General features: G+C 46.5%; 1 protein-coding gene across 2 annotated transcripts in view; it reads right to left on the bottom strand.

Moving 5' to 3' along the window:
• The window catches only part of nhsl3 (NHS like 3), a 122,353-nt gene that overhangs the window by 71,965 nt on the left and 36,768 nt on the right, over positions 1 to 13,620 (bottom strand). The window contains exon 1 of one of the 2 annotated variants that reach the window (XM_063035329.1): positions 926 to 1,144. The exons of the other annotated variant lie outside the window; for it this stretch is intronic. Within the exon in view, the coding sequence (XP_062891399.1) occupies positions 926 to 1,022 (97 nt within the window). The 5' untranslated portion in view covers positions 1,023 to 1,144. Of the gene's footprint in view, positions 1 to 925; positions 1,145 to 13,620 lie in introns of those variants that run through there. 2 annotated transcript variants of the gene reach the window in all.

The following is a 13,620-nucleotide window of genomic DNA, read 5'->3' as shown; positions in this document are numbered from 1 at the left end:
TTCCAGTATCCTGTGTTAACACAATAGCTACCTTTCATCTCGGCCTAGCCAGGTTTACAAGACTCAGCTCCAGACTCCCTGGGGATATTCAAGTACCTTGCTAAACACAACAGCTTTCTGCTCAAACATCGTTTTCTGATTCAGTGAGCCGCTGAATAGAGACATTGTCATCAATGTAAAGATCAGGAGCCCTCCCCGGTAATAAACTCAGAACAAAAGGCAGCACAGCCCTCCACCAGAGGAGAAGACAGCACAGGGGAAAGATCACATGTAGCACACATCAAAACTAGACCAAACCTGTCCTACCACTTGTTTAAAAAAACAAATTCAGCTCATTTCCCTGCTAAAGTGAAGTAGTTCTACTTACAAAGAGGAACATTGGCAAAATCAAACACCTTGTGACCTGGTTACCAGCCTGTGCTCACAACAAAACCCAGAACTGGTTCAGAATACCAAAGAGAAAATCTGCAGATGCTGGATATCAAAGTAACACACACAAAATGCTGGATACCAAAGTAGCACACACAAAATGCTGGATACCAAAGTAGCACACACAAAATGCTGAAGGAATTCAGCAGGCCAGGCAGAATGTATGGAAAACATAAATCCTGACGAAGGGTCTCGGACCGAAACATCGACTGTTTACTCTTTTCCATAGATGCTGCCTGGCCTGCTGAGTTCCTCCAGTATTTTCTGTGTTGGTTCCAAATACAACAGCTCACAGGATGACAATTTAACAATTACAATCTCAGTTTAAAGCTGCAAGATCCAAGGATATGTAATGTAAAACACAATTCAGCGCACATCATATTACCTCTCAATAACTCTCGGCAAGCGTGTGTGTACACAGAAACACAATGACCAAGTCTCGCTGGAGCTTTCTATCGGAAGCCACATTGTCTAATGTTAACAAATCAGAGTCTACCTTTTCTCTGCTTGTCTGGGCGACTGCGGCCAAAGTACCAAAGAGGTCGGGGCTTTGAACAATGGGCTACTTTCTTCTTATAGTGAGTATTGCCCATTCTGTGCCTGCTCGTCTCGAAAGCTCCACACACTCTCCTTCATTGCTGCACTGGGTGACAGCTGGCAGGGGGCCAGGTACCAAATCCAACAGCAGCACACACAGACACTGCATCAGTCAGAGCTGCTGTAACCAGTGGGATGTGGGGAGGGAGGGTTTACCCACTACCTGCTCACAGCTCAGCTCCCATTCGTCCATTCATCCTGCTCAGGTCTCAGCCCTTCTATCACAGCCCTCCTCTCCCACACAGCTCCCCCAGTTCGTCCTCACCCTGTCCCCAGTCTCCTCTCCCACACAGCTCCCCCGTCTCTTCCTCACTCTCTCCCTGGTCTCCTCTCCCACACAGCTCCCCCATCTCTTCCTCACTCTCTCCCGGTCTCCCCTCCCACACAGCTCTCTCGTCTCTTCCTCACTCTCTCCCGGTCTCCCCTCCCACACAGCTCTCTCGTCTCTTCCTCACTCTCTCCCGGTCTCCCCTCCCACACAGCTCTCTCATCTCTTCCTCACTCTGTCCCTGGTCTCCTCTCCCACACAGCTCTCTCGTCTCTTCCTCACTCTGTCCCTGGTCTCCCCTCCCACACAGCTCCCCCGTCTCTTCCTCGCTCTGTCCCCCGTGTCTTCCTCACTCTGTCCCCCGTCTCTTCCTCGCTCTGTCCCCCGTCTCTTCCTCACTCTGTCCCTGGTCTCCTCTCCCACACAGCTCCCCCGTCTCTTCCTCACTCTCTCCTTGGTCTCCTCTCCCACACAGCTCTCTCGTCTCTTCCTCACTCTGTCCCTGGTCTCCTCTCCCACACAGCTCCCCCGTCTCTTCCTCACTCTCTCCCGGTCTCCCCTCCCACACAGCTCTCTCATCTCTTCCTCGCTCTGTCCCCCGTCTCTTCCTCACTCTCTCCCTGGTCTCCTCTCCCACACAGCTCCCCGTCTCTTCCTCACTCTCTCCCTGTCTCCCCTCCCACACGGCTCCCTTGTCTCTTCCTCGCTCTGTCCCCCGTCTCTTCCTCACTCTGTTCCTCCGTCTCTTCCTCACTCTGTCCCTGGTCTCTTCCTCACTCTGTCCCTGGTCTCTTCCTCACTCTGTCCCCGGTCTCTTCCTCACTCTGTCCCCGGTCTCTTCCTTACTCTATTCCTCCGTCTCTTCCTCACTCTGTCCCGTCTCTTCCTCACTCTGTTCCTCCATCTCTTCATCACTCCGTTCCTCCGTCTCTTCCTCACTCTGTCCCCCGTCTCTTCCTCACTCTGTCCCCGGTCTCTTCCTTACTCTATTCCTCCGTCTCTTCCTCACTCTGTCCCATCTCTTCCTCATTCTGTCCCTCGTCTCTTCCTCACTCTGTTCCCCCGTCTCTTCCTCACTCTGTCCCTGGTCTCTTCCTCACTCTGTCCCCGGTCTCTTCCTCACTCTGTCCCCCGTCTCTTCCTTACTCTGACCCCTGTCTCTTCCTCACTCTGTCTCCCGTCTCTTCCTCACTCCGTTCCTCCGTCTCTTCCTCACTCTGTCCCCCGTCTCTTCCACACTCTGTCCCTGGTTTTTCCAGTTGTTTCCTCACAACACCTGGCAGGATTTTCCTTCTTAAGTTCATAATTGTCACTGATTTAATATGATATTTCCTGTTAAATATTCAATTGCAGTAACAAGCAGCTGTTTACAGGAGCCATTAAACTTGTGAAAATTGTGAAATCCTGTAAATACTGGAAGAACTCGGCAGGTCAGTTAGCATCTGTAGAGAAAGCTATGTGTGTAAATCTTTGGGCTCCACAACCTACACCTGATTACATGATGTCAGTGCCCCTGTGGAGCCGGTGGGATCGATGCCAAGGCCAGCAGGCAAGGCAACAGAGAATGGACCCTGAGCAAGTTTATAAGGTGAGGGATTCCAAGAGGCTGTGATGGTCTGTCTGGGAGCTGGCAAAATGAAGGCAATGTAGGAGTATTCCGAGGATTTTGGACTTCTCCCCAAGCTCAGCTTGTTCAATTGTCCTGTGCTGTGAACAGGGAGAAAGCAGTTTCACTTGTGAGGTCGCCACTCATATCTGTTGTCCAAGTATAGATGTTTACCGACTGGGTCTTGATGGGTTCATCGGGTTTGAAAGACCCAAGACATTCCACAAGGCTGGACATATGTTGGAAGAATTAGCCCCTGTGTGCTGACCTTAGGAAGACATACAAGATAAAGGTTAACTTTATTTGTCACGTGTACATTGAAAACGTCAAGCATACAGTGAAATGCGTCGCTTGCATCAACAACCAATACAGTCCGAGGATGCATTGTGGACAACCCATAAGAGTCGCCACGCTTCCAACACCAACATAAGAGATGCAAACTTACTGACCCGAACACCTTTGGACTGTGGAAGGAAACCAGAGCACCCGGTCACAGAAAGAACATATAAACTCCTCAAAAGCAGCGGCTGATGTTGAACTCAGCACGCTGGCTTTATAAAGAGTTAGACTAACCCCTACATTACAGTGACAAGTCCAATGGAAAGATCCTAGTTTTTTTTAAGTTCCCAGCCCCAAATGTTCTTGTGGTCAAGAACAACCGGCAGGTATTTTTGTTTAGAAACCAAATTCCAGAATTATCCACTGCTGTCAACACTAAAGGACACCAGTGTCAGCTGCATGGATGGCCAACTGTGCTCTCAGACCTGTTATAAACATTTTTGATCACTTCGACAACTACTCAACTCCATTAATGCCTATAAACCCATTGAGAGTCTGCTTTCTGACACCCGATACATGGCAGGCACGGACTGAACTTACAGCATTCCACACGGAGCGGTGGACATACTCTGAATCTGCAGTATCATGTGATGAAAGGGACGGCATTCACCATGTTTACTGCAACAAATTACAGGCTTACAGCAATCCCTTGTTTCTGCAAATTCTCCCTGACCCCCTTCAGTTTATTAGCATGCCTGTTCCAAATCTGCCACGAGCCCTAAGGAAATGGAGAAGAGCAGTGACAACCTGAAATTTCTCTCACTTAGTACATTCTTTCAGATTAACTGCAAGTTAGCACCTTTCTACAGCATTATTCTTCACAATCTGAGCTAGACAAATAGTTTCTCAGAAACACTGAACATGAATTAATATTCACATTAAATGGAATTGATCAGATACTGGGAGTTCTGCTGGCAAGTGTTCTATTGATGATAATAACCAGTTTGGGGGATTCAAACACAAAATACTCTGCAGGTGCTGGGGTCAAAGCAACACTCACAACATGCTGGAGTAACTCAGCAGGTCAGGCAGCATCCGTGGAAACGATCAGTCAATGTTTCGGGCCGGAACCCCTACGAGTCCTGACGAAAGGTTCCGGCCTGAAGCGTCGACTGATCATTTCCACAGATGCTGCCCGACCTGCTGAGTTCCTCCAGCGTGTTGTGAGTGTTGCTTTGAGGGACTCAAGGCTGCCCTCTCGGTACTCTCCCCAACCCCACTCCGCACAACCTGCCAGACTCATAATTCTACCTTGTTTTCACTCTCTTCTTTTCTGTTCTCTTGGGCTTCTTCCCATCTCCTCCGCTTCCTCTCACCTCTGACGTGCCTCCTTCACGGGGTGAAGATTGATGCCTGGCCTCACACACAGGCAAACTCCATGCCTTCAACACTTCTCCAGCCACCCGTTCCCTGCAGCCACCTCAGACTAGACGTGTGCTATGACTGTGGCTTTGTGGATCACTGCTTGCTGTCTCTAACACCACTGCAGCAGCTGGGTGATTCCCCCCACACTCTGGTCTTGCAACACTGACATACTCCAGCTCCTGAGAACAGCATCTGGCCAAAACATCCACTCACTGGCCACCGTGATGATAACTGCCTCCTCAGTGAGGCCTTCTGAACGGTGGCCCTTCCCAAGCTGAAGTCATGGCAGAGTGGGGTCAGTCACCTTAACCCAGCCAAGGCATGGAGCATTGGATCAGGGAGGTGATGCTGGAACCATTTGCTACAGCTTCAGAACTGTGTTTGATTCTGGACACCAGATTACATTTCAGAGCAGAGGGTCCAGGAGATCTTCACAAGAGTGTCGCCAGGAATGGAAAATTGTCACAATTCTGGTCCATGCCTGGGTAAGATAAAGTTGCTATCTTTGAAATGGAGGGTGAGTGAGGGGAGAACTGGATTGGGCTGATGTAGTCGATAGGAAGAACCCTTGGTGAGGTGGAACACGGATTTAAAATGCTTGGCAGAAGGATTAGTGAGGAGATACAAAGTCGTGGGGGAGGAGGGGTTGCATTCAAATCTCTTACTAACTCTTCCTTCAGTTAGTCCTGACGAAGGGTCTCAGCCCGAAACGTTGACTGTATCTCTTCCTGGAGATGCTGCCTGGCCTGCTGCGTTCACCAGCAACTTTGGTGTGTGTAGAATGCATTGTCTGATGGGGTGGTGGAGGCAGGAACTCTGATCGCAGTTTACAAGTATCGAGGAGCTGGGAGGTGCGATTCAGCTCTATTGTGACCTGTGCAGTCTCCTGTTCTAAGTTTTCCGTGATAAGTGGAATTCTGATGATCTGCTGAGATAGATTTCACTGTGTGTAGATGCCCCCATTCACCAGAGTCTGTGTTCACCTTCCTTACTGCTTTATCTTTATGGATCATTTTTAGAGTGGGGAGGGAGAAGTCTTTTGGATACAAGTTGTTTCTGTGTCAGTTTAATCTTCTGTGGTGTCTCCCACGAATGCCCTGCAGATTGGCCCAGTTTATCGTGGTTCAACAGGAAACAGCTCAACCCACATCGAGAATCTCGGTAACCGCTTTGTAGATCTTGCTTTCAACCATCACGATTGAAACTCACCATTGAGAGTTTATTCACAAATCCCTCCTGACTCTTCTATCATTTTCCGGTACCTGGAATGTCTCTGCGGCCTCGTTGATTCCAAAACCTGATAATTCCCCCGTCACTGAGAGCCACCTTGCTGCGTCCAGGCCTCAGACAGACCCGTAAAGCTGTCAAGGCGAATACCCGTAACACAGCAGATCTTTAAACATACCACATGAATTAATCAGGCAGATGGGTGACACAAGCACAGCTGTAAATGCATTCACACGAGGTTCCTGACATTGAACCGACCAAAGCAGCCGTCATAGCAGTACCAACAATAACCTGCACGAGTGCAGCAGTCTCTGGGTTAACTGGCCCTGGGGGAGGGGAAGAGAGATGGGGAGGAAAGAGAGAGGGGACAGGAGGGGGAGGGGGAGGTAGAGGGGGCAAAGGGAGAGGGGGGAGAGGGGTGGAGAACTGTTTTTGGCTTGGTCTATCAGATTGCTGGGAACTGCACCTATAGTACAGATCTTTAGCCCAGATAAATCACATCCAGGACATGTAACAAAGTGGTTTCATTTGGGAAAATACAGATCTAAACAAAGGGCTTTTTTTTTGGCTTTTTTACCAACAGCTGAGGGCAGTTGCTTTGGCTCACAGACACAAATGGAAAATGTTGTCATGTAATCGATAGAAACAGAACTCTGAAATCATCACACGAAATGAGGCTGATGAACAGTAAAACTGAACTTCAAAAAAAAGCTAGCATTAGCAGAACATCATTCACAAGAAGTAAGCTCATTGTAAATTATAAGTCCCACAAAATATATAAGCTACACATAAAACAACAACTGGTTTGGATAATTCAAAATCAGAATCAGGTTTATTATCACCGGCATGTGACGTGAAATTTGTTAACTTAGCAGCAGCAGTTCAATACAATACATAATGTAGCAGAGAGAAAAAAAATAATAAATAAAATAAAAATAATAATAATTAATAAATAAATAGATAACTACGTATGTTGAATAGATTTAAAAAACGTGCAAAAGCAGAAATACCGTATATTTTTAAAAAGTGAGGTAGTGTCCAAAGATAGTGAGGTAATATTCATTGTTAAAAAACAGCTACCCAATCTTAGATTTCAGGAGAATGCATACATTGAAGTGACCTTCTCCAACATGTCTTTTGGGTTTAACACCTCATGTCATCCTTTCAAATTCTCAAGCTATTTCATTAATAATAACTAATATTGACAGTGTGCTCATTAGAATAACTAATATTGACAGTCTGTGCTCATCAGAGTGGCTGAGGAACGACAGAGACGTTCAGTTTGATAGTATCGTGATGTGTACCCTGGTTTGGATTTCTGTGGTGAGGTTCTACAATAACCAATTACAGAGCAGAAGTATTTCGTAGTGTGGCAGTTAGCGTAACGCTACTGCAGTGCCAGCCACCCGAGTTCCGTTCTTCCACCGTGTGTATGGGGTTTATACGTCCTCCCCGTGACCGTGCAGGTTTTCTCCAGGAGCTCTGGTTTCCTCCCACAGTCTAAAGACATACCGGGTTAGTTGCGTACTTAGGCACAAGGTGTAATTGGGCCTGTTGCCGTGCTGTATCTCTAAATCAAATAAAAACAGGGTATTTCTAACCACAAATACAGCAGTAATGGAAATGTTGGATATAAACTAGTCTTGTATCCTCTAGAAGATCAAAGTTCAAAGTAAATTAATTTTCAAAGTGCATATTTATCACCAAATACAACCCTGAGGTTAATTTTCTTACAGACATACTCAGTAAATCCAAGAATCATAATAGAATCAATGAAAGACCACACCCAACAGGACAGACAACAAACTGTGCACATACAAAAGAAAGAAATAATAATCACAAATAAATAAGCAATAAATATCCAGAACATGAGGCGAAGAGTCCTTCAAAGTGAGTCCATTAGTTGTGGGAACATTTCAGTGATGGGGTAAGTGAAGTCGAGTGAAGTTAACCCCTCTTGTTCGAAAGCCTGATGGCTGAGGGATAGTAACTACTCCTGAACTTAGTTTTGTGGGTCCTGAAGCTGCTGTACTTTCTCCTGATGGAAACAACAAGAAGAGATGGTGGGGGGTCTTTGATGATGGATGCTGCTTTCCTGCGACAGAGCTCAGTGGTGGGGAGACCTTATCCGTGATGGACCAGGTCATATCCAATTATTTTTCTGGTTTTTCCATTCAAGGGCATTTATGCTTCCGTATCGGGCCGTGATGCAACCAGTTAGTATACTCTCCACTACACATCTACAGTAGTCTGTCAAAGTTTTAGATATCTTGCTGAATCTTCACAAACTTCTAAGGAAGTAGAGGTGCTGTCGTGGTTTCTTTGTATTTGCACTTACGTGTTGGGTCCAGGGAAGATCCTCTGAAATCATTTAAAGTTGCTGATCCTCTCTACCTCTGATCCCCAATGGGGACTGGCTTATAGACCTCCGGCTTCCTTCTCCTGGAGTCAATAATCAGCTCCTTGGCCTTAATGACATTGAGTAGGAGGTTGTTGTAGCACCACTCAGCCAAATTTTCAATATTCCACCGATATACTGATCCATCACCACCTTTGATTCGGAGTATGACAGTGGTGTCATTGGCAAACTTGAATATGGCATTGGAGCTGTGCAGAGCCACACAGTCACCAGTGTAAGCTGGGTACAAACACACAGATGCCTGGAACACCTGTACTGATGGAGATTGTGAAGGAGATGTTGTTGCCAATCTGAACTGATTGGGGTGTACAAGTGAGGAAGTCGATGATCCAATTGCACAACAAGGTATTGAGGTATCAGGACCAGAGGCAAAGGTTGGGCCGGTCTGCTCGTTACCCCACGATATTTACGCCACTCTGCACTGAACCCAGGCTGAGGCCTGCTACAACTGTTCTGGGCTTCGTGTCTGTGCACTCACTTTCATGAACTTCAGTTTTGAATGCTATTTGCTTACTTGTCTTGTTTGCACGATTCCTCTCTCTCTCCCCCCTCCCCCCCAGATTTGGGTGTTTGCAGGTCTTTTTTATGGATTATTTTGGGGTCTTTGTTTTGTGGCTGCCTTTCAGGAGACAAACCTCGTTTATATAATGTAGACAGGCCCATACTTTGTTAATTAATGTACTTTGAACTTTGAGGCCAAAGTCTTGAAGCCTCTTGATTAGGTCTGAGTGGATGATAGTATGGGAGAGCTCGCATGAGCTTATGTTAACCACCAAAGCAAATGTTGACACAAGTGTTCAGTTCACCAGATTGTGAGCACGCTATGTTGCCACTGGAATGTGTGGTGACACTTGCGGGCCGCCCCAGGTGTGTTAGTTGTTAAAGCAAATGACACACTTCACTGTTTGTTTTGAAAAACACATGATAAGTAAATGTGAGTGTAAAATTTCTGCTGTATTATCGAGCAAACACCCCGCATTGTGCACTCACTGCCCAACAATACTGGTCCACGGGTTTGCAGCTCACATTCTTTTTTTTGCAAAGGTTTGCACTGACACCATAGATCTATAATCCCTATTGATGTCACTGGCTCCAACTGTTCAACTAACAACACTCACTTCACAGCTAATGAAACTTATCAGACTCAATAACCTGTCGATGCAGTGAAATGGAATGAAACTCTTATCAGATCCAGTAACCTGTCGATGTAGTGAAATGAAATGAAACTGTTATCAGACTCAATAATCTGTCGATGCAGCCCGTGTATAGGAATGATCGTGTGAATCCTCTTCCATGCAAATCTGTTCCTTTGCCATCCTGTTCCTCCCCTTCTGTCCGTCTGGACCCCTCCCTGTGGCACTGAGGTCTGCACCCCCACAGATCTTTGGATAAGGAGTTTCTTCTGAATTTCCAGTTGGATTTCCTGGTCATAAACACAATACATTCCGCAGATGTTGGAAATCATGAGCAACACACAAAATGTTGGAGGAACTCAGCACGTCAGATGCGATGTTAGCATTCATTTCATGAGGACAAGAATATAAAAGCATGGATGTAATGTTGAGGCTTTATAAAGCACTGGTGAGGCCTCATTTGGAGTATTGTGAGCAGTTTTGGGCCCCTTATTTAAGAAAGGATGTGCTGACATTGGAGAGGGTCCAGTGGAGGTTCACAAAAATGATTCCGGGATTGAAAGGCTTGTCATGTGAGAAGCACTTGATGGTTCTGCACCTCTAATCACTGGAATTCACAAAAAATGAGGGGGGATTTCATTGAAACCTATCAGATGTTGAAAGGCCTCATTAGAGGGGATGTGGAGAGGATGATTCCTATGGTGGGAGAGCCTAAAACCAGAGGACGTGGCCTCAGAATAGAGGGGCGTCATTTTAGAACGGAGATGAGTAGGAATTTTCTTAGCCAGAGAGTGGTGAATCTGTATAATTTGTTGCCACAGGCAGCTGTGGAGCCCTAGTCATTGGGGATATACGAGGCAGAGATTGATAGATTCTTGATCAGTCAGGGCATGAAGGGATACAGGGAGAAGCCAGGAGACTGGGGCTGAGAGGGAAATGGATCAGAAATGATGAAATGACAGAGCAGATTCGAAGGGTCAAATGGCCTAATTCTGTGCCTATATGGTCTTATGATCAGGCAGCATCTATGGAAATGAATAAACAGCCAAGACCCTTCTCCAGGACTCAGATGCTGCCTGACCTGCTGAGTTCTTAAAAGCATTTTGTGTGCTGCTTTCCTGGTGATGCCTTTGCATTGATGAGTTCCCACACCACTCTCCCACAGCGTTCTCCCCACATTCACTCACTCGCAGTGAACTGCTTCATGTGTCAAAGAGCCCTGTTAACTCACTCTTCTTTTCTCAAGAGAAAAGGATCGGAGTCTGTTCATCCTTTCCCCCATTGTGAGCTGAACTGCAAACAATAATCGAAGTGTGGTCCAACCAAAGTTCAATACGGTTTGACATTATTTTCTCAATCTTATTCCTCTTGAAATAAATTGCACCACTTGAATTACATTTTTATGACCTCCCTAAGATTTAGCTGTATTTTCTCTCCAAATTCCTTTGAATCCTCCACCAGAACAAGATTTGCATCTTGTAATAGGTGATGAGGTCACTACCAAATTGTTGTAAGTTACCCATAGCAAAACTTGCAAGGCCCAAGTGGTTCAGCTGAGGAGCAAATGATAATGGAAATAGACAAGCCAAATTTGAAGATCACTTTAATAAAACAGCAAAAATACAAAAGCTCAATCAACCCAAAAGCCTCTTCTAGCAATAAACAACAGTAGTTCTGTTCTGAACACGTAACCAAAGGCCAGAAACAGGAGCTCACATCCAACTACAACTTAGAAAAGAAGAAAACTTAAACCACAGAAATCAGCCAGTGTTGGCAGAACCTCCCTCTTGCCTTCATAGCTGCCCCCTATCTGTAAGGACATTTGGGCGTATATATCAACGTCCTCTGTTCTTACCCTTTCCTCAACGTCTTCCCATGTAACATTTGTAACCCTGCCCTGTTCTTTCTGTAGAAAAGCAGCATCTCACTCCTTTTGGAATTAAAAACTATCTCATTCCTTTTGGGATTAAAAACAGTGTCTCACTCCTTTTGGAATTCAAAGCAGCATCTCACTCCTTTTGGGTTTTAAAGCAGTATCTCACTCCTTTTGGGATAAAACTCCATTTGGCATGAGGGTTTGAAACTTGAGGGGGTTGAAAGGTGGACAGGCCACCCTGACTACACCTTGTATGTTCCTGCTAGCTTTTGTCTTTCTGCACTAAAGTAACCTCCTAATATGACTAGCAATGGCTTCCAACTTCTCTGTACTTCCAGTTCCACAGGAGACCTCGTTCCACCACGGCCAGCGCTGACATAACTGGAGTGCTCCTTTCCTTCTCCCACAAACCACACGATCGTCTGTTCGAACTTATGAGAACATATGAACTTTGAGGTGGGCCAGGCCATTTTGGACCTCGAACTTGCTTACTATTCAACAAGACCAATGCCGACCTCCTCTGCCAAAGCATCATTTCCCAGAACACAAACAGAGCAATGCTGTGAACGTCAAGTGTGGAAGTGCAGACCGGGTGCAGCTCTAACACTTCGGAAGCATGTTAACTGTAAGGGGATGACCTTACTTTGAAATTAACTACATTAGAATCTTTGTTACCATTCTCCTTCACCCGTCTGTGGCAGCTACACAGTTAATTACCTGGTGACACAGGTTACCTGATACGGTCAGCTGAGGCTGAGTCAGTAGTTGGCAGCATTAATGTGGTCAGTGTTTGTCGCTGTGTGGGAGCCTGCTAACTGCAGAAGAGCAGTAACAACCCCAGCCTTTGGTTGTGTGTACGTCACCGTAAGAAGATGAGTCCATCAGGGGATTGGACTGAGACAAAACAGTGTAGCTCTTGATTCCCTGCGATGTGATGCCATCCTCAACGTTAAACACTTCCTGACCGAAATCGAATTCAAAGTTTACAACCAAAGCCCTTCACTCAGTGAAACCCAGAACCACGTGAGGTGAAATGGCCCCTCTACAAATTTACTTGAGTTCATGATAGTTCCTCGTTGTTAAGACAACTACTGTAAAGCCCAGGGAAACCAGTATCACGTGAGGTGAACGAATCCCTCTCCAATTTTACACTAGACAGGCTGGTCCTGGCTCACCTCTGACCCCTGGTCAGATCTGGTCACGGTCCCCTGCAGTTCACTTACCAGGAGCACATTGGAGTTGACGATGCTGTCATCTGCCTGCTGAACAGAGCCTACTCCCATTTGGATAAGATGGTCAGCACTGTGAGGATTGTGTTTTTTGATTTCTCAGGTGCTTTCAATACCATACAGCCCTCACTGCTGGGGAAAAGCTCTGTTCAATGCAGGCTGGCATTTCCATTGTATCCTGGATAATGGACTACCTGACTGGCAGACCACATTTTGTGCAGCTTCAGAGCTGTGTCTACAAGCAACACCAGGATCCCACAGGGGACTGTATTGGCTCCATAAGACCATAAGACTTAGGAGAAGAGTTAACCCATTCAGCCCATCAAGTCTGCTCCACCATTTCACCATGGCTGATCCCAGATCCCACTCAACCCCATACACTTGCCTTCTTGCCCTATCCTTTGAAGCCCTGATCGATCAGGAAACGACCAACTTCTGCCTTAAATTTACCTGAAACACTGCCCCTCCATTCCCCTCCACAATGTTGCTGATCTGCTGAGCTCCTGCTGCTGGTTGCTTTTAGCATCAAGGTATCTCAGTGCAGGAGGCTGCAATCTGTGGCTCCTATAAGTACTACGGCAACAGACTGATTACGGGGGTGGGGGGAGGTGGTGCGACACAGAGTATGGGAATCAATCACAGAGTGAAGGAGCCAATCACAGAACACAGAAACCAATCACAGAACAAGGGTCCCAGAACTCCCTCATCACCTGAGCTTTTAGTTACCGAACCCCTTCTCCCCCTCCCTCTGCATCCTCTTTCAATTCCATGACAGCCACGCATGCTGGAACGAACACAGAAACAACGAACGAACGAGAGACAAAGGGTGTCGACCCGAAACATCGACTGTACCTCTTCCTAGAGATGCTGCCTGGCCTGCTGTGTTCACCAGCAACTTTAATGTGTGTTACAGAAACATAGTAACAGTTTGCCAAACTTTCGTCCTATCTTCTCAGACTTGCCCCTTCTCCAGCCTGTTTCTCTTTCACCAATTACTGTAACTACGCAGCTCTTTACTTCACCCCTCCCTGTTTCACCTATTCTCTTGTGTCTCCTCCTCCTCTTCCCCCCACCTTCTCCCTCTGACTCCTCGTCTTGTTTTCTCTCGTCCTGATGGAGGGTCTCGGCCCAA

The sequence above is a fragment of the Mobula hypostoma genome, chromosome 28 (genome assembly GCF_963921235.1).
Source record: "Mobula hypostoma chromosome 28, sMobHyp1.1, whole genome shotgun sequence".
Classification (NCBI taxonomy): Eukaryota; Metazoa; Chordata; class Chondrichthyes; order Myliobatiformes; family Myliobatidae; genus Mobula; species Mobula hypostoma.
The sequence above is the reverse complement of the archived record's forward strand: the minus strand, read 5'-3'. Positions and strand labels throughout refer to the sequence as shown.